Raw genomic sequence first — 22811 nt, 5'->3', positions numbered from 1 at the left:
TTACCTCCAGAAATAAAATTATGAAATTATGATGGTTTAATTTTGCTTATTTTCCAAATTCAAAATTGGATTTGAAATATTTTCAGTGACCAAAGGTGACTCTGAAGATCTGTAGTCTGTCCTCCATGGGCAGTAGCCCACTCATGGGTGCTCTCTGGGTTGACTTGAACACCAAACATAGGAAAATCTACCTTTACACTCTTTATCAAATATGATTTTTATGTATGTGCGTGCACACTCATGCACGTGTGTGTGTGTGTGTGTGTGTGTGTGTGTGTGTATATATATATATATATATATATATATATATATATATATATATATACAGAGTACTTACTATCAAAGACATTAAACTAGTACCATGACTTTATTAAAAACAACATGTAATGGTAAAACACCATATACATTAAGATGCTGAAGAATTACATCTAATAACACAATGGGCCAGTTGCTAGTTCACCTGTCATGATAAGCAGCTAAACTACCCTCATTACACGGGACTTTGGATGATGGATCTTTTCTTCTCCATAAACTCTGGGCCCCTAGTCATAGCACTTGCATGAGTACAAACAAAGATGATCCACTCTTCACTGTCTTTGCATTTCTTTTCTGCTGGGAAACGAAATGATGGTGATGTTTGAATCTCGATTTTCCCTAAAAAGGCATCTGTGAGAATACTGCAGCTCCAGGAAATAAAGGCAGATGCTGCTTCTGCTTATGTGCGTGCAGACAAGTCCTATAGCTGTTGTGAATCCTAATGAGTTCCGCTCTAGCCTGGTCCAGATGTGGCGTTAATACCTCAGAGACTAAGAAACTTATAGGCGTTTAGTGAAAATAATTTTTGTTTAAGTCATTTGGCTTCCTCTCTGCATTTCTACTTTCACCTAATTTTTCCATGGACAATCAGAATTAAGCCTATTTCCACAGTTTCTCCCTAATTTAAGAAAAAAATCTTAATATGTATTTGCACATAACAATTTATTCTAGAAACTGAAATCACTAAATAAGAACAAACAACTTCATCCAATGAGAGAAAATAAAACTGTTTTAGATTATAGTATAATTACATTTCTCCCTTCCCATCCTCCCTCCAAATGCTGCCCTATAGCCCTCCTTGCTTTCCTTAAATTCGAGGCCTCTTTTTAAATTGTTATGCCATGCACATGTATCTATGTATATACTGATATATTCCTAAATATAACCTGCTCAGTCTCTGTAATGTGACTTGCATTCATGTTTTCAGAGCTGGGCATTTGGAATTGGATAAACTGAAGGAAGACTTTCTCCTGCTCCCAACATTCCTTAGTTGATTGCAATTATTTGTGTAGGGTTGGAGCCTCACGGGCTTTCCCCCGTCCAGTTTGGCATATCTATTGGTATCATTCTTGTTCAGCTCATCTTGGACAATAGAATATTTTGTTGAGGCTGATAAAATAAATGTGAGCTTTATGGTAACAAAAATACCATTTTTACATTTTTATCAAGCATTAATGTGCTGTTTGTAAGAAAAACAATGAAATCCCAATGTGATCATGTTTTACTTTTCCATAAAAACTGATAATAGCTTTTTAGGGTTATCATTTAGTTATATAACCAACTTGTATTTTACCAAAAATAATCATCTGTATACTTGTGTATTAAAATATGTTTAATAATGAAGATCTTATCAAATCCAGACATAGTATTGGAATTCTTATAATAACCAATATTTATAGAAAATAACCACAAAAATTATAGTTTCATTACTCTACTTTCTAGTTTTACTGGCTAAAGTTCCAAGGCTAAAACTTTGTTGGTGAAAAACTCTGGCTTGGATGTGGAATGTCTTGTCATTGTCTTCTTAGGACATGTATGTTGATACATCACTGAAAGGAGCAGAAATGTAAGAAGGGCAGAGGTAATAGAGGGATAGGAAAAAGAAACCTGCTCCCTCTGCAGCTGACTTCATCTCTTAATGGTTTCTTATTCCCTCTAATGCCTTCCACTCACATCCCAAGTAGAGCAGTTGGCAGAGACCGCGACAGATGGATGACGAGCTCAACACATGCAGCGTATCTGGCACCCAAGCACTTGACTTTTATTTACCAAACAGCCAGATTTCAGCAACCCAGGCTGCTAATGTCCCTTTTTTGGTTTAACATGCAACTGGTATCTAGTACATAAGTATTACATAGCTTAGTGGCTAATTATCTTATTCTTGGTGTAGATTACTGATATACTGAAGAGTGGATTTAAAGAAAAAACTGCTGTTGTCTAAGACATCTATGACTTTAGATAGTACAGTTTTCTTGAAGTGACTGCATCAGAAGCATCTTTCAGCCAGCCAAGCCAGGGTGAATTGTACCAGTGTCCAATTAGATAAAGCTGTCAGGTAAATTTGAAAGACTGAAGATGAATTCAGATGATGGATATTTGGATCCTTTATCATCATCATCACAGATTACTACATTCAAAGTTCACACAGCTTTTTATGAAACCTTTTGGTCCAGTAAGCAAACTTGAAGCTCCTCCATTCTCCTCACATAGTACTTTGTTTACGTCAACCAATATTTGTGCATCTATATCCCTGGGAGCTCCCAGAATAGGAGGAATCAATGTCTCTCTCATCTCTGTGATGCCTATGCTTGGACCAACAGAGGACAATCATGCTGATAGAATCTTCATAAGTGCTAGCTGAATTATGAACAACTCAAGGAAACTTAGCCCCAAAGTACCGAAGGGAAATAAAAGAGAACCGGTAGACAACTATGTTGAAGGCTGAATGAGAAAGGTGCATTAGTAAGAACTCCCAAGGCTTTATACAGAAGCAAACTTCAGGGAAGTAGTGGGGAAGGAGACTGTCTATTCTACCTAGCAAAGCTTAGAAGTGCTGCTTCCTAGAACAAAATGTAACAGCGACAGTGTGTACAGCTTCAGAATTTGCTTCCCATTTCCTCATCACCTGCCCTCCTGCTTACTTAAGCAGAGCCTGTCTTCATTATCCAGCTTTCTTTTCACCCAGTCTCAGACTGAAAAATCCCCTTAGTTCCTTATATCATTGCTAGGAAATTTTCATCCTCCAAGGCTCCATGATCATTTACTGCAAGGCTAAAACTGAGTTAAGCAGTGGCTTTAGCATGACGAAGCTCTAGTAGAGGTAACTGATACGGAGTCACACTATAAATTACTCATCACGAGGAATACTCTGGACAGGAAATGGCTTGCAGTGACTGGTGTCTCACTGTCCTCAATTAGGAGTTGCCTGATGGCACTGTGCTCTATATCTTAAATCATCTTCCACTTGGTGGACTGCTCGATGCTGGTGTCAGTGACCACACATCAGGTCTTTCAGTAGATAAGTCAAATTAAATGTCTTGATTTCCTTACCAGGGTTTTGCAGTTTCAAACTTATGGAGACAGTCTTTAACCTACATTGGACAATATAATAAGCCCAAATCGTTGTTTCTGACAGACCCACTTTAAATAGATCACATCAATTTCATGGAATCCAAGATTTTTATAAGATCCTACAAAAGTCCTTGCCTCCCTAATTTCAGTAGGTTTGGGAGGAAACTTTTACCACTTCCACAAATAATTTCTAAATTATTCAGTTCTTTTTAAAGCTCAACATAACTTACATTTGTCTAATTTGAAAAGGGATTGGAAATACAGTTTTTTTCCTTTGAAAGGAAGTAGTAGTGCTTATTATACTTGGTGACAAACTCAGTCTATGCAAACACATTTTTAGAAGCAAACTGTACTAATAGAAGTACACTTTAGCATCCAAAACAGCATGGTGTGTGTGTGTGTGTGTGTGTGTGTGTGTGTGTGTGTGTGTGTGTGTGTGCATGTGTAGCTTATAGCTTTGCTTTGTGTTCTCTGTGTGAGACCATTTCTGACACAATATGCTGAGTTTTGAAAGCCACATTTTAAGAGATGTATTGTATTGACTGGCTAATGTACACCCAGAGAACAGGATCATAATATGAAGACTCCAAACTAGTGATAATGGTTTGCCTAGATAGTGACCCAAATGGATATCATGGAAGATTTTTTTTTCTCCCATAATTTAAGATAACAGAAATAAAAATAGTGGGCAGGATTTTAGGTTCAGAAAGCTTTAATTTGATAAGCATATATGTATCTTTTTTTGGCTCTATAGTGTGAATCAGACAGAAAAAGTTAATTTGAAGCTTATAATGATGTTTGATGTATAAATACAGTTTATGTATTATTTAATTTGGGAAGAGTATGTGTTCAGTTGTGAGTGGTGCACACAGGAAGGTCATAGGGCAATTTTGGGGAGTCAATTCGCTTCTCACACCATGTGTGTTCCAGGAATTAAAAGGACTGTATTAAAAAGAATATCCTCAGAAATCAGTTTTGAAAGGTATGATTTCTTTGAAACTATTCTTTGTATTTTTTCCAATAATGAACTAAAATCTTAATTGAAAGATAAAAGAGAGCATTTATGCCTTCTTTAGGATGATACTGGCCGAAAAAGGAAGCAGGAACTCAGAAACACACACACATACGTAAAATATGTGCTTTTCCAGTAGTATTAGGCAAGTACTGACTTTGTAAGTAAAATTGGGTTTACCCTGACGGCCTGCACATCTGTGGGCTTTTCTCCCGTGTTTCAGAATGAGAGGATTTCTTCTATTGGCATAGATGTTTTAAATAAAATTTTACAGAATCAACACTTGTCATTAGCATGCTTGAACTATGTCCTTTTAAGTTTTTATGTTGATTCATATGGTTTTTCCCCCTTTATTTGAGATAGTGATGGGAACAATTATGCTCACACTGTTCTGTTGGATTAAAGACAATTAGAAGTGATTTTAAATCTCTAAGTAGGGAAAGAGGAGACATCAGTTAACATTTGCCATAGGGGAACACCATATTTTAACTACAATAATCACAAAACATCAACTAAAGACACACCCATGCCAGCACTCTGGGAACATGATATGTAAAAATTGGCTGCTAGCAAGAAGAGAGGAAGAACTATCACCACTTTCTTTTCTCTGAAAAGGGCTGTTCGGGTTCAGGGTAAATGCCATATTATTGTGCTTTAGTGGATTTTATGCTGTATCTTGTTATCTTGAGTAACTTGCAATATGATATAAAATATTATATCGGATCAACTGAGGAAAATAATCTGCTTCTTAGGGACAAGTGGACATACTTGAGTGATGAGTAATAGAAGCTCATTTCCATAGAATGTTCTTGGCATCAGATACTTAATGTGATTTCGTTATCTCTTTATCAGATGTTACTGCAGCTTTCTACTATTCTTGCCTGGTGCCTAGTGTCCAGAACTGTAATAACTTTTAAGTGGTAAAAATACCTAGTACACTGATAATTATGCTGTTTAGATGCTTCCACATGTAATTACATATCACAACCAAATTTTCTGCTTACTATACCAACAGCAGCAACATTATAGAATACTTTGATAATTTAATCTAAACAAAGAAAAACATTAGGTCTTAAAATAATGTGTGTGCATGTATATGGCAGTACACTCTGGCTTAAAAAAAAGAAACAGTCAAACTTTCTAAAAATGTATTAGTAATAAAATTAAGATCTCAACATTTAGGCTGAGTATCTCACTGTTATTTTAAAATTCAAAGATACAATGTTCTTTTTAATATACTTAAACTTCCTTCACATAATTCTTAGAAATGATACTACATTTTCAGTAATGCTTAAAAACTGCTGTTAAGTAAATTTTTATAAATATTTCACAGCAATAGAGCAGATAGTAGCATTGTTAGCTTATTTTGAGCTGCCTGAATCTGGACAGGTGGGAGTTATGGTGAATTCCTAGACTGAAGTATATGCCCAAGGATTTACTGAGAATGCTTACCACCCCCACTACCACCACCCCCGTTGAGTATCTCCTTCTAGCTGCTGTGCTGTTCAGAGCAGACTTGTCAGTGCAGTGACCAAGAATTCCAGTAATGGAACATGATCGGCGTCTGCTGAAAATGTTCATGCCCATGACAGGAGCCCGACAAGTGGAAAGGGAACTGTCTCATGTAGAATTGCCTTTGGTATGACTTCAGAATTGACCTCACAGAAATCAACAGATACAGACAAGGAAGTAAGCATGTCCATTTATATGATAAGAATCTGCATATGAGCATATATGATATCTCATATTAGGTAAGAGGACACATAAACCACAATTAAACCGGTTGCCAGAGACCATGTAGAGAAGCAAGACACTGGCCACAGCTGAAGGGCAAGAGTTGGCAGTCCAGTCTGTCTCCATAAGATGATTATGAGAGTAGCTTTCTGATGTTTGTTCAGGAAACAATGCCTACTCCATAAAAAGCATTTATTAATATGCCCAGAGAAACCAAGAAAAAGGAAGGAAGGAAGGGGATGGGAAGAAAGGAGGAAAGGAAGGAAGGAAGGAAGAAAAAGGAGAGAGAAGAAGAAGAAGGAGGAGGAGGAGGAGGAGGAGGAGGAGGAGGAGAAGAAGAAGAAGAAGAAGAAGAAGAAGAAGAAGAAGAAGAAGAAGAAGAAGAAGAAGAAGAAGAAGAAGAAGGGAAGAAGAAGAAAGAAGAAAGAAAGAAAGAAAGAAAGAAAGAAAGAAAGAAAGAAAGAAAGAAAGAAAGAAAGGAAGAAAGAAAGAAAGAAAGAAGACACATATTACTAAATAGCACATGGCATACACAGGCTGTGGAATCATTAAGCACACATTAGACATCTCAGGTGATATTATAAGTTGGATAACCCTGAAACTGGCACTTTAACATCTCAGCACCCCCATTCCTTTACCTTAAAATTTGAGATGATTGTCCTGGAGTTGTAACATGACAGAAAATTGGGAGACTCTACATGTGACAGATATCCAGAAAAAAGTTACCTGACCTCCTAACACTATAGCTTTCTCAATACCTGGGAGGGAGAGGCAGACAGATCTCTGTGAGTTCAAAATCAGCCTAGTCTACAAAGAGAGTTCCAGAACAGCCAGGGCTATAGAGAAACCCTGTCTTGAAAAAAACCAACCAACCAACAATCAAACAAAAAAGGTGTGAGTGTGTGTGGAGGGGGTTCTTTTTTGGTATCATTTGTGACTAATGAGATTTACTTTTGTTACTCTTTTTAGGGTGAAAATGGCTTACATGGTATTCCAGGCTTACTTGGTCAAAAGGTAATGGGTTTTTATAAATGTTTCCCACAAACTAAGCTAATAAACCACTCTTTCCAAGAAGTCTCATAGAAGCACTTCTTTCTGGGAGACCTCTCAAGAAAACATTTGTTCCGGGGTATTAACAGCATGCCTACCTGAAGAATCAGTAGTGATACCTTCTAAGGGCCACAGAGGTGTTACAGCTGCGTCAGGAACATTTTGACTTATCAGAGTGAACAATGGAACATTGTCTTCTGCTGTTATTCCAAGTATTATGCTCCTCAGGTTAGGTTAAGCAAAATGCTTATAATGACACCAAATATCTAACAGTACAAGGATCACACACAACTAAGCTCTTCAAACACACCGTTTTGCTTTTGCCTGGCAGTGCAGACTGATAATCCTAGCTACTCAGGAGGCTGAAGCAGGAATATTGCATGTTCACAGCCTGCCAGCCTATACAGGGAGTCCAAGGCTAGCTCAGACAACTTAGTGAGATCATGCCGCAAAATGAAAATGCAAAAGAGGGCTGGAGGGATAGTTCAGTGCACAGTGTTTGCTTAGCCTGTATGAGCTATAGATTCAATCCCCTATAAAGAAAAAAAAAAAAAACCTTAAGAATGGTACATTCATATTCATGATGAAGGAGAAGTTTTTCACCTTCCAGGCTAAGTCTTCCTGTGCCTGACATGTTCTCTTCACCAAAATGAACTTCCTCTGCATCCTTTACTATCTGTCCAAGGACTGCTTTCTCTCTCTGGGAACAAGCTCAACTGCATGTGCCAAGCACTACTGGATGCACAGAAACTAATATACTCAGATTCCTGGAGGGAAGAGGAATCACTTCAGGTGGGGCCAGCTGCCACGATACAGCCCAGACAATCCCACCACGGGGGAGAGCATTATTGATGCAATTTTTTTGCCCCAAAGCCAAACATGTTGTGGCGAAGCATTACAGGTTTTAATAACGAAATGTCTGAAGTTGCTATGTATCTATATTTTGTTTTTTTTCTGTAGCTGGAAATGTCATTTGAAAAGATATACTTTCATTTATAGTTACAGCTTAAGAAAAGGTTTCTTTACACAGTCCCATAGAGATAACAAGATTGGACTGGGAGTTGTGAAACCACACGCTCCCGAGTCTCTTCACAGCAGTTCTAGACAACCCCCACTGGTACAGCATGTGCTGCATCTGTGAGCTGAGTTACAAGCCAAGGGATGTGCAGATTTATCTGCTGGGAAATTGTTTTGGACTTTCCAGCAGCTGTTTGTGGTGGCTGCATCATGCTGACATTGTGGCCAGTGTGCTAGGGGCATTTAGCAGCTTCAGTGTCATCTTGAATTACCAGATGGAGTTAAATTTTAGGGGAAACACTATTAAAAGAAAGGTAGGCCCATGCATCAGTGACAAAAATACCTATGAACTAATCTATTGTTTGCTGATAACATTTTGAGAACAAAGGAAGCAGGAAATAATTATTTAATCATGTTTCTACATACATTATATAATTTGCTGAACTATATGCAAATGCTGATGTACTGATACATTTTCTATATACAGATAATAAGAGTTAATCTATATAATACATGTGGATTTTAATTATATCATGCACCACTTTATGGAGGCAGTAAAGCTGAGATCAGAAACTTTTCATCTCTAGCTAGGTATGGTGGCATGTGTTTATTTGTTATCCCAGTGCTTCTCTGAAGGCCATTGTGAGCTAGTGAACTCAAGGGAAGACTGGTCTGCACAATATCTTTTCTTAAATAACTTAAATAGAAAAACAAACAAGCACAAATATTGGTCTCTATCTTTTTTTAATTTTTTTTTTATTTTAATTTTTATTTTTTTGGAGACAGGGTTTCTCTGTGTAGCTTTGGAACCTGTCCTGGAACTAGCTCTGTAGACCAGGCTAGCCTCAAACTTAGAGAGATCCACCTGCCTCTGCCTTCCGAATGCTGGGATTACAGGCGTGCACCACTATCGCCCGGCTTCAGTATTGGTATTCAGAAGATACTGTCTGGGTGCTGTATGCCATGGTCCCCAGTGAGGGAACTGCAGATAAAATCCATCTCTAGCACTCAACTCCCAGCTGTGCAACCATAGGCCCCGACATGTAGGAGGCTCTCAGTGAGTGTTTGCTAAAGGTTTGTCGGTAATGTCATCAATCTATCTATGACAAATTAAACCATGAAATAAACATTAAATTAGAAAGGATTCGGCCAAGTGGGGGATCTTGTACTTTTTAGATTTAAAGGATGGCATAGAGAACAGCTCTTTTTGAGACTGAGTCACATGAGCAGAACAGAGAGGAGCCTGGGGCTGCAGGATGGGGGACGGGGGTTGGGCGCTAAGGTTCAATTCTAAACCTACTCATCATGAACCTCTCATTAGACTTTTACGTGAAAGGTAGGGTTCAAAGAAGTCTGTATCTTCTGCATTTAATGAGATGCTAGTGACAGCAAGAATGTCAAAGTTGGTCTGCGCGGCTTAATTCAATTCTCAAAGCAAATCTAGATGGTACCATTCTCAGGTGCTTAACATGCAGGGTGCTGGGCTTTAGAGAGATGAGATTTTTCTAGAAGGTAGGGAAGTATCCAAAAAGTTGTTCCTTGAGTAGTTTGTATTATTTAGACTTTGTGTTGTTTAATATTGACTTAGAACTTCATATCACAAGGAATTATTTAAATCACTGATTTTATTCTTAGAAATATTGCTATTTTATGAAAATTCCATGAACTGCAAGTACTATTCTTATTAATTTACACCAAACTCTTCTTTTACAGGGAGAACAAGGACTTGAAGGCATCAAAGGAGAAATTGGTGAAAAGGTAATCCTTTTTGTATGTGTTTGTAAAGATGAGTTATGTTCCCAAAACGTTTAATGGGACATTTAGCTTTTGTATGTTCTGTACAACATATGTTATAACTTTATAGTGAAACTAAAAACATTTGCATCAATTAGAGTAGTCTTCATATATTGGTGACTGACAGAAATTGTTCAAAATTTACTTAATAGTCAGGAATTTTTAATTAAATTTATTAAATTTATAGTAAAAGATGCAAATATTTATTGGACTATGAGTATGTCTTTGGCTAAAAGTTTTGTGGACACTGGTTTATTAGTGAAAGTTTTCCTAAGGGGAAATTAAGAAAAAAAATTTTAAAAAGAGCTAACTATTACAGAAAAGACAACACATACTAAAAATCAGAGTTGTGAAGGGTTTAATTAAAGGGGTGATTAAAAAGTGTGGATGATGTAAAAGAAACTCATTCACAATACTTTTAAATGCCTTGTGTCACCCTTCAGCAGACACTTTTATCAATGCCACAAGGTTACAGATGCAGAGAGAGAGAAAAGTGTGGGGAAGGCTTCAGACAAGGACGTGTTTTTTCCAAGGCAGTCAGTTCCATGTGAGAACCTTGGCAAGAGGACCCCCATTCAGCCCTGAGCTCCTGCTAGCAAAGGAAGCAGAGCCAGTCAGGTGGTTGTGGTCCATGGACATGGGTACCCTGGGCCTCAAAGGAAGATGGATACTGGTAGACTGTGGGCCTTGAGAGACCAAGGACAGACATCATCCTTGTAACCCAAGTGTCATCATATCACACTCTCACAAAATTGAACTCGGCATTTCATACCTTTAAGCAGTGTTTTATTCTAAGAAATAATTACTAAGTTATCTTGTAGTTCTTCAAAAGCATTTAAACAATCTATCCTTTACAAATCCACAGCTTCAGCAGGTGGAAAGGAGGTGCCAAACCAGCCAGCATTGCTTATGTGTAGCTTGCTTGGCAGCGATCAGTTATCTGCCTCTCCTATAAGTATTTATAGAGACAATGAGTATCTTCTATAATTACAGGACAAATTACATGTGTTGTAAGCTACATGATAATTACTTTCCCTCACTGAAGTGAGAGGAGAGAGAGAGAGAGAGAGAGAGAGAGAGAGAGAGAATAACCATGCACTTGAGGGGAAAAATCCATTAAAATTATAACCATTTTAAGTGGATATTTTAGAAATCCCTTGAATATTTTTTGCTTTAGAAAAGAGGTTATTATCAGGCCATGTCTTTAGGTCTTATTTCTACATTATCTGTAGAAATAAATGAAACTAAGAATTTTATCTGTAGAAATAAATGAAACTAAGCAAGGCATTATATGCTTTCTATAATTTAGTCACCAGTACCATTAAAACTTGGTTATTTTTTTCTCTAACATAGCTGGTATTTTGTGGTAATAAACAGGTTCTCACAGACTGAATATGAACAAAATACAATGTATGTCCATCACAATGCCATAATGAAATCCATTATTGTGTATAATAAATATATGCTAGTCAAACATTTAAAAAGAACACACATTCAGTGTATTTTGCTCCTAAGATTTTCCTACTGTTTCTTCATGTTTGTTGAGTGATGCATTCAAGCAGTCCCTTCTACCATGAGGTGGGAATTTTATGGAGACTACTTTAAATACAGTAGAAAGAAATAATCATCAAAGAGAAAAGGCAGTGGGTTTAATGAGAATCATAATCCTGACAGTTTATAGTCAGATTTATTATTCATGTAATCACCTTAATACTTAGAAAGTTATGCTTTGATTACCATTTACTATACATGCAATGTTTGACCCTTTTCAGTATTAAAAACTGAAAAAACACTTGAATTATGTCTATGTCTGATCCATAAAACATATTTTTCCATAGGATGAATAATTAATGTCATGTGGTTGACTTTGGTTATGAGATATAAAAAAAAGTCTGTGGCAACTCTCAATTTGATGTGGTTCTTGGTTTGCTTGCAATGCATTTTTTTTTCTGAACAAAATCAACCATCTATACTTGAATATTAGTGTCTTATGGAAGAATGAGTATATAATTACTTTAAAAACACCTTCTTCTTAAACTATTATAGTTTCTTCTTTTAAAATTTGGTAATTTTGAGTGACACAATATGCTGATTGTGGACTAAATAATTCAGGAAGCTGTGAGGAATTTCATATCTACTAAGGACACATGGTAAAAGATAATACTGACTCTGATGGATAGCATGCTGTGTATAGGTTTCCAGGTCTTGTTTCTATAGGCAATGGAAACCAAGTTCAGAAATCTGCTATTTTGTTATAGCTAAAAAATAAGACTTCAGCCTAATTTACTCACTAGAATGCCCAAGAAGTTCCATAAAAGTCCAGTTTACAGATGCACTGTTTTTAGTCCAAAGAATTTCTGACTTATGAAGTGTAAGTCTGTTTGTCCCTTGACATCTGTGGGGGATTGGTTTGAAGACTCCTCTGAACGTGTCAAAAATCAACACTCAAAAAGATGTTGGTGACCTCCATGTGTCACCATTGCATCAGTATTAATGTCTTGCCTGAGAGGTCCATATTGTAATACACAAGGTCCAGTGCTGGGTAAAACCATTGACATCTCTCACTAGATCCTACTTAGCACCTTCAGGCTCTATGAAAGCTAGCCAGCAGAAATGACATTTCCCAGTAAGTTCAAGATTGGTTTTTCTATGTCTTCCAGCCAAAGTGCATGGTGTCTTCAGCAATAGCATCTTACCATACAGTGGTGGACAACCAGAGCAGGGGCAAGAACCTAAATTATTTTGTGAGTCTCTGAAGGCACCATAACCAATAACTCAGGGAGGTATCACATGCCCCGTAATAATAATTTTCTTTTAATAGCCCTTGTCTTCTGGGAGAAGCATTGTCAACCCTTATAGGGTGCCTCTATTTGAACTCCTTTTTTCCCTTAATTATATTTTTAATTATCTTATTTCATTCAGTAAATTTTTTTCAGTTTGATCCATTTGCCTGCAAATTTCATGATTTCATTTTTCTTAACATCTGAATACAATTCTGTTGTGTACTTGTATCCCACATTTTCCTTATGCATTCATTGGTGGATGGACATCTAAGTTTATTCTATTCCTATGTATTACAAAGAGAGTAGCAATGAACATGGGTGTGCAAGTATCTCCATAGTAGACTTTAAAGTCCTTTGGCTTATATATTCAGGAGTTCTAAAGTTGGGTCCTATGGTAGTTCTAGTTCTAATTTTTTGAGAAACCTTCAGACTAATGTCCAAAATAGCTGCATGAGATTATGATCATATCAATAGTGTATAAGAATTCCCTACCCAAAACCCATGTCATCCAGATAATTTTTTTCTGGATATATTTGATTCTTGGTTGAATCCAAGGATGTGAATTTTATATACATAGGTCTGACTATATTCCTGTGAATGGCTACTTCTAATTCTATAAAAGAGCCTTGTATATTATTGAGCCAAGTCATTTCCAAAGTGTAACTCATCATAAGGGTAGTTAGTCCTCTCAAACTCTCAAAAATAGTTATTTATAAGATAGAATTGTCTAAGAAGACAGCTTTTTAAAGTTTTCCATGGTGGCTCATTACTGTAACTTCAGTTGTATTTCAGCTAATGTTCTCTGGCATCTGCAGGCACCAAGCACATGTGTGTTGTACATACATATATGTAGACAAAGCATTCATACACATAAAGCAAATGTCATCGAAAAGTTAGCCCTGATAAAACTGTTGTGAAACACCATTTCAGACAAATAATGACAGTTGCAACCATTACTGCAGCCATATCTTCCTGATTGATTACCTAAAATGCACTTGGTTTTGATTTATTAGAGTGATATTGACCATGGACACATATAGTAATGACCTAAAGTTTCCAGCTACTTTCCACATTCTTGTTTGGGAAACTGAAATGAACAAGATTTTCAAATCTTTTAATTTTAGAGAAAACAACAAACAAACAAAAAAGGGAAAAGTGGGTTATTTCTTTGTGAACTGAGCCAGGGAGGTGCTGACAGCTTGTAGCACTTGAAACATCCTCTAGCCTTGAGTGTCCACGATGTGGTGACTCTTGTTTAGGCTTCAGAAATGCTTTCACTATGCTGTTTATTGATGTTTTCTCCCACACTAGGTTAAGCTAATAACAATAAAGAGGCTACAAAACTAATGAATGCATATGGCTCACATGCTCTTAAAACCACTGCTGGAAAGCTAGACCTTGTAAATTGTCAGTGATGTGATTTTTATTGTCCTGCTGTTACCAGAGTCCCCTTTACATGCTGAAATTCCACATGATATATGTTTGTAAGTCAGAAAATTATGTTTAGCCAAGTATTCCTCTGGTTATATAAATGTTGTACATATCTTTTACTGAAAAGTATCTGCTGGAAAAAAATATTCCACTGAGCCCTGTTTCTGCTTGGTTCCTTTATATACATACCATTTAATTCTATACATTTTATAAAATGTATACAATTCAATAAGTAAAATTACAAAAATGTGTTTATGACCTCAAATTATATACCTACATGCATATGTACATATTTACTTTAGTACTAGAAAACTATATGATGTCATTTGTAATTAAGCCATGTATCCAAACATTTGAATCTTTAATCAGAAATCCACATCAGGCAGTTTTCAGCAGATATAATTAAAATTTTCAGCTGCCAGCTTAAAATGTAACATGTGTGTGTGTGTGTGTGTGTGTGTGTGTGTGTGTGTGTGTGTAGTCCTCCTACTGATTTTATTAATGTTCAGTTCACTTGCATTAGTTACATGCAGCAGGGTTTTTCTCTGGTGGTTGCTTTTGTTGTTTCAATGAGAGAGATGGCCAATGCGAATTAGAAAATGTCTCTGCCCATGTATTTGGCTTAGTTCTTCATGTTGGGTTTTAGTCAAGTGAAAAAGCAGTATTGAACCTATTCTTACTATTCTATTGATTTGTTAGAATTAGAATGTAGCATAGCAGCATCAGCTAATAATATGTCTCATATGTAATGATGACTAAGTTAATAAGTAGGGGTGGGCGATGGGCAGTGGTAGCACAAGCCTTTACAACCAGCACTTGGAAGGCAGAGGCAGATGAATCACTGGGAGTTCAAGGTCACCCTGGTCTACAAAGTGAGTTCCAGGACAGACAAGGCTATTACACAGTAAAACCCCATCTCAAAAGGAAAAGAAAAAAGTGGGGTTGGTAATGTACTTGGTAGAATTTTGTTCATTTATTTCTGACAGATTACAACATGTATTTAACTTATAACCAAACCTAAAGGATGAAACATTATTTTATGCTAATACCACAAATGTCACCCATGAATAAATAACTGAAACACAGACTTCTAGCAGTATATATCATGATTATACCCAATCAGACAATCAGTAGTAATTATTTGCCCCAAGAAACAATGATTATGACTCCACATATTCCAGGATCTAGTACACAGAAAAATGTGGTCACTTTAGTCAGATGTTTATTTAACTGTTGTTATGGTAATGGTACAAAAAACTTGCGTAAATGAAAAGAAGCCATGATCTTTGGCCACTTAAAATTGAGATATTTTATATCCTTGCCGAGTTTGTAGATGTATACCCACAGTAAAGTGAACTCCTTAATGGACCAACATCAACCACATTTTATGTTACAGAACAGGAACATACGCTTCTGGCCTGTCCAGTAGTAGCACTCCAAAGACAGACTAGACTGACAACTTCTTCTGGTGCCCATGGTATGCTGTAATTAGGGTAAATGAATCACACATTCTTATACGCTGTATTGTACCTCATCTTGCCATGCCAGCTGTGTGATCTGTATGTGTTCTTTACCATGGGCTTTCCCTTTATAAGACACTCAATTCCTACTTAACAGGATAGCTATAGAGATTTAAAAAAATGCCTAATGAATAAAAGATGTTCTATAAAAAACTAGTTCATCAATAGGCAAACTATGAAAAATACAAAATATTGGTATTTTGACATCATTACTATGCTTAATTTTTGTTTGCATAAAGTTAACTCTTTACTTTCATTCAAAACAAGTAAATAAAATATTCAGGGTTATTAGTTACTTGTACAAAACAGATAACCCCAAACCAACATTGACATTTTTAACATGTTTTTCTGTGGCTTAGCTCAGGGATTCTTTTTTCACATTGATCCTGCCTGGTTTGCTAAGATATCACTTCTAAGCCAGGATGTTGGCTGAAGGTAACTAATCTATGCTGGATTTTAAAAGACGCTGTGTCTTTTGTCTAGGTAGCTTCTCTCTTTCAAAGAGTGATCACAGACTGTTCTCAAGACAAGGGTCCAAAGACAATATGCAGAAACTTATAAGGGCTTTTGGAGTGCTTGCCTCTGAACTAGCAGGACACATCTCCACAGTGTTCTATTAGAAAGCAGGTTCTAAACCCAGCCCAGGTTCAAGAGGTGTGATTCCAGATCCCACCCACCTCTTGACTGCAGAAAGTATAGATATATGAAGGAATGCAAAATAGCTGGATTTCATAACAAAAGTAACACGAAGGCAGAAAACTGCTTCACCTTTAAATCAATAATTTTGAATAGAAGTTGATTGATTTAGCAATTTTATTGTTTTCATCCTCCCATAACCTGAAGTACATTGTTGGCAGCACCACCTTATATATAAAACCATTATATAAAGATAAAACTCATCGTAGTGGTGACAGAAAAGAAGTATTTATTAGCCACATCAATGGATTATGTTCTACTTCTATTTAATATCATGTGCTTTTTAATTTTAGTTACAATAAAGCTGCTAGAATAAATAGGAAAAGCAGGTCAGAACTGAAATGTGTTTTCAGAATTTTACTATTAAAGTTTTCTTGGCAATTATGCTTAATATTTCTTATTCAAAACTAAGACAAGGCTGCTAAATCCTATTGTTACAATGAGGCACTTTGCCATCATCATTACAAAGTGACTGTCAACCTGTCACCGTACTTCCTGTGAATTTTCCTGTGGCTCACCTTATGGAACTTTCCTGAACATTAGCCTGATATAGAATTATTTCATTTATCTTGATAACACATGCAAAACTTCTCAAACTTTTAGTTGCGGACACACGTGTTTCATTTGACAACTGACTTGAATAATGAAGAGAACAGATGGAGTAGAATAACTATCATTTCAAAAATCAGAGCAATTTATGTGTGGCCATTGAAAATTGGCATGGGGTAACCATGCCAACTTTCAATTATCCATGGTGGCAGGCAACAGGGACTCGGGAATGGCAGTGCCAAGTCAGAGGCTTAACATTAGTCAGTACAGATTGCATGTTATTTCCACAGGCCTTACAGAGCTGTTGAATAAATATGAAAATGAAGTATAGTTAACTCTCTTTGACTCATTAGTGATTACAGAAAATGGAATATTAAAGAGAGAGGCATACATACAAATAAGAGAATAATTGTCACAAATGTTAGACTTTTCAAGTATTATTTCCAATAACTATATATTATTTTATTTAATGATTTCTTGATTGGAAACATGTCTTTCATGTGTGTTCTTGGTGACTTTGGCTAAGTCAATTGCCTGTGGTGATGTTTTGTTGAAGACTAACTAGCTGTATAAGCGACCAAGTAAACACATCATACAGAACCCTCTCAAGACTTGGTGTGAAGGACAACAGTAATAGTGCTGTAGGGCAGTGTCTGTCTGCAGAGGAAAATATGTTTGCATCAAAATCCAAAGCATCATACTTGAAAGGAAATGTTCTTGAGCAATATGTAGACGCCCCCCCTAAAAAAAAAGATGGATGCACTTATAGGGAATTACAAATGTCTGATAGGTCCTAAGGACTGTTAGTCTAAAAGCCAGTAATCTCACTTGTCAGGAATTTCCACTAAACTATGACATGACAACACTGTGTATTTAACATGACTAACATATTATTATTTAACATTAGCTGAGGTTTTTTTTTTGAGTAATGTTAATTTTACTTCTAAACTATGTACAACTAAAATCTACCTGTTTGTTATCATCTGCCTAAACACCACCACACAGGAACCACTCATGAGCTACATCTTGTTCTCTCATCCACTCTCCAAAACTGTGGCCAGATGGATCTTTAAACACTAAGCATGTGGCTCCTATTTTTTAAAATGTTCTTAGGGTTTCCTGTTAGGTTGTAGTACAGCCCCTAATACAGTGTGTAAAGCCTTGTAGGGTCTGAGATGTTCTGTACCCCTGGAGACTTTATCCTCACAGCCCACTTTGTTGCCTTTCCTTCTTTCAGTTCTGACTTCACCAAACTCTTCTGTCCTCTGTTGTCTCCATGGATTTTTGAAATACTGTCCCCTTCACTTAACTGCTTCTCTTCTGTTTCCTGCAGTCCTTCATTGTATGGGAAGTCTAGACAATAAGAACTAAAGAAGCCAGTCATTGCATCCACAGTAAAGATGATAGAGCAGTGAATTAATGCAACATGTGTATGCTCATACCACTCTCCCCTTCTCATTAAGTTCAGGGTCTCCTGCATAGGGAATGAGTCACTCATGATAGACAAGTCTTCCCATCTCAATTAATGTAATTGAAAAAACCCTCCATAGACAGGCCCACAAGCCAACTTGATCTAGACACTCTCTCACTAATATTTCTTTTCCAGGTTATTCTAGATTATATCAAAATAACAATTAAAACTAACCATCACAATTACCTTACTTCTCTTCAGTAATTACACTTTGGAAGTTGCTATTCCTGCTGTCATAATTTCTCATTAAACCTGTAACACTATAATCCACTTTTAACTACTTATCACAGTTTACAATTATAAGTTTCATGGCATAGAAATTCCATGACAGAAGATGTCAGCCTACAGTTCTGTTTTTTATCTCCAACACCTAACATAATTCTTAGCACATAAAAGAATTTAATTAATTAATTCATTACCACCTTGGAAGAGTGTGGACAAGGTTTAGTGTTTGTTTTTCATCCTCTCAAATTATTTGATAAATATTTTGATGCATTCATCATGTTTTTTCAAATTCCTTCTACTTAACTTGTGAGGCAGAGTTACATGTACATAACATTTAATGTATGTGCATATGCACTTACACTAATTCTATATGTATAACTATTATAATTACATCTCAATGAAGAAATAAACCATTAATATATTTAACATATTCTAAAATATGCATAGAATAAATTGATTAAATATTTCAACTTTTATTATCTACCAATTACATTTTTGGCAGGTGCTATCTAGCTCTATATTATATCTGTCAAAAATATATAATGCATTTAATACCAGATATACACTATCTTTTAAATTTAATGGTAATATTAAAAGTTTTCTACTGACTCCTGTGCTATAATTTTTTAGTTATAATTATGATGGAATTGTGAGCTATTGACTGTAGTGACCTTAAGTTACTTTTGTTAAAGAAACTTATTCATTCATCTTACATAATTTAAGAACAAAGCGATATGAAAGTCTGGTGCATTTAACAAAGGGCAAGCAGAAGGACCTGGTCCTCATTTGTAGGTTTGAAGGGTTATTATTAATCAGTGCTTAGTGGTTTTGCTCATAATTTGATTTTCACTCCAGACACACACACACACACACACACACACACACACACACACACACACACACCACCCCGTTCCTCACTCAGGCTCTGGGCTACCCAGGTTTCCCCGTTTCTGCTCTGTCCTCTGCTTCTCCTTGCACTGGTCATCCTGTGCTACAACCCCTTCCTCTGCACTCTACTGCCTCCCGTTCTGGCTTCTCATTCATTTCTTGACCTCCACCCATTCACTATACTCATTTTACTTCCCTGGCATTTCTCCTTAAATATTTTTATTTCTAGCAACTCTGAGAACAGATCATTTTTAATATAAATGTATGAGTTCCTTAGCAGCTGACCTGAGAGTGATTTCTCATTCAAGGAAAAAGGTCTACTATACACTCTTGGCACTGATACCACCCCTGAGCTTTTTTGCATTTCTGAAGATTGAACTCAATGCTCTGACATGCTGGGAAAATACTCTATTGCTAAATTGTTTTCCAAGTCTCTATTCTTGAACATTTCTGAATGAGACTGTGTTCTAAATTAAGAGTAAGGTCGAGGCTGTCTTCATGCTTGATGGCAGAGTTTAGTGTATAAAATAAAAATATGTGATTTAAAAGGTCAATGCTGTCTTCACATTTGATGATGGCATTTAGTGTATAAAATGAAAATATGTGATTTTAAATGTTTTAAGTGGAATGGGTTAATAATTACATAGCCTTGTAATTTCCTCAGTTCAAAAGTATACATTATTGATAGAATTTATTTGGCATTCCAGATGCTAGAAAAATAAACCATGTTACAAAGTATTAGTTGACAGGTGCACCGTTTTTATTTAAAAGCCACTGCTGTGGAAACTTCTTTCATAATCATCGTGTGAACAATTCATTGTATAGCAACTGATGAATGATTGTGTCTCACCAAAATAGTAGAATTCCTGTAGAGCAAGCAGAGGCATTGGCACAGCTGCCGTTCCACAAGAAGTGTGTGCAGTGGCTGGCTGTGTGATCTGACAATCGTGTGAGGTGACCACCAAGCTTACAAACAGCCTTCCATTCTTAGTCTAACATCTTCAAGAAACCATCTTCAGACTCTACTTTTCCTTGATAATCCTCACAGTCCCGTTTAAGCCATATACCTCCCTACCAATGATCTTCTGTAATAGCAGAGGAGGATTATTGAAAGAAAGACACAGAAAACCACTAACATTCACTTCCATTTTCTATACCTTTCCTCATTGCCTCTCACTGTCTGTTGATCATACTGCATGATTAGACACAAGGACGAAATTATACAACACTGAGGCTTGGAGCAAGGATTTCATGGAATGTTATTTTATATAACTACAACTATCCAGCCTGGGGAGTGTAGCAAAGTAGATGGCGTTAGATGCCTACATTCTAGGAGCTCAATGATAGGGACATTGGTTCCCACTTAAGGTTTACTTATGTGTAGTGATGATTCATGAAGATAATATCTTAGTAGCAATTGTGGTGAGGACATACAATAGTCTCCTGTAAGCACAGGTTGAATCAAAGGTTCTTTCTTACTTAACAGGAAATTAGATGGTTGCCTACATTGGCTCTCAGCACTTATTCATATTTTGTTAGACAGTCTTCAAGGATTTTCTCATTAATGCTGATAGAAGACAATTATAAATTATTTGCTTCAAGTCAAAATCTCTTATTTTTATTAATCCACTTGAGTTCTGATAACCTTTTGGAGAGTTCAAGGCAGTTTATGTACTCTCAGGTATATTGTTAACATCTCAGGTGAGAGTCAGTATTGCATTGTGCTTCATTGATAAGTTTACAGACACCTAATATTTCTCATCACTGCCTTTTTAGCCACTACACCTCATAAGGCTACTGATGCAGTCCAGAAATTGCTAGAATTATTCTTTTCTGTGTGATCACTGAATCACCTAGGCAATGTAACGAACAAGGAACAGAGTCCAAATCTGGTTCCAACTCCAGTGAATTGGATGGTTGTTTCAGAGTCTTCACCTGGAAAAAATAAAGAATGTTGCCTAATCTAGAGTGACAGGTGTGCTGAGATAGAGTCTGTGAAAATGTGGAGGGGCTATACAACCAGAAGGTAACCATCTTGAATTGGAATATAAGCATTTACATTTATATGTGGTCACTTCTCTTTTGGAAGTGTGGCCTTCTAGTCCTCACTGTATACCTTTAACTCTGTTTTAATACAATTATCACCCTTTTAGCCTTGTAATACTTATGGTTTTATACATAGGAATTATGGTTACTTGAATCATTAAAATAAGTAGTATATATGAAAAGGCAAGCCACTGTCACCAAATCCTCTTTCTGGGTAAGAGCTAAACATATCTGAAGATAAGAAAGTATTGTTACTTAACCACTTTCTTACCTCACTGACATCTGTTAACCCATCCTTTGTTAAATGTTTTAGTCAATTAAATAAACAGAAATCATCATACAAGAGTTTTTTAGAGACCATCTTATTCCTTATGAATTCCTTAAGAATACTTTAAAAGTAATTAAATCCAGATATCTACCAAGAATCATTATTAAAGTACCTTTAGTGTATGTATATTTTTAAAGTGAAGATATATTATTATCTAGCAGACTAGCCTTTCCTTAACATTTTCAGAGACACATGTCAGTGGGTTATTGGTATGAACTCTTAGTTATCTGTCCTTCATCTTTCCTCCCTATCTTAGTATCCATCTTCATTTAAGGGGCTCTAGCTGCAATCAGTTTATTATAAGGCCTTCAATTTCTTTTTCAACATCCTGTTTGATGTCAGTGAAACACAGCAAGACAGAGAATCCCTTCAAACACACACTGGGTTTTGGAACAGATTTGTTTATTTGATTTGATCATTTAGGACCTACTGCAGACTACTACTGTGTTCAGCACTAAGGTAACATGAAAGAGACAAAACCTCCTCTCAAAGAATGTATGAAGTTTTTGTGGGGGCTTGTGTAGGATGCAGTGTGAAGGAAGAGAAAAGGACACATACTGCCTTGGAGGTAGAGGTAAATTTATGTCAAATTCTATTCATTAGTGAGTCCTGAAGGGTATGACAGAGTTCTCAGAACAGGAAGAGGCAGATGAAAGCTCAAAAGTTCAGTGCAATACATTATGGGAAGTATAGGGAACATGATGGAGTGTATTAATTTTCAAAAGGGAAAGCAGTGAGCACTAGAGGAGATATAAAAGCTCTTTAGAAAATGACTGAAGCACAGCTTTGGTCAGAATGTCCAAAGATGGCAAGAGGGGGACATCAAGGAAATAACATCAGAGCATTCAGTTGCTGACGTATTTAGCTTACTTTCCTCAGT

The 22811-nt window shown here is 36.5% G+C and overlaps 1 protein-coding gene across 1 annotated transcript in view; it reads left to right on the top strand.

Moving 5' to 3' along the window:
* Col19a1 (collagen type XIX alpha 1 chain) overlaps nucleotides 1–22811 on the top strand; it is a 331952-nt gene that overhangs the window by 70041 nt on the left and 239100 nt on the right. The window contains exons 10-11 of the mRNA XM_036167742.1: nucleotides 7103–7147; nucleotides 9914–9958. Of these exons, the coding sequence (XP_036023635.1) occupies nucleotides 7103–7147; nucleotides 9914–9958 (90 nt within the window). The remainder of the gene's footprint in view (nucleotides 1–7102; nucleotides 7148–9913; nucleotides 9959–22811) is intronic.

The sequence above is a fragment of the Onychomys torridus genome, chromosome 18, assembly GCF_903995425.1.
Source record: "Onychomys torridus chromosome 18, mOncTor1.1, whole genome shotgun sequence".
NCBI lineage: Eukaryota > Metazoa > Chordata > Mammalia > Rodentia > Cricetidae > Onychomys > Onychomys torridus.
Note: the sequence above shows the minus strand (reverse complement) of the source record. Positions and strands in the feature narration are given on the sequence as shown.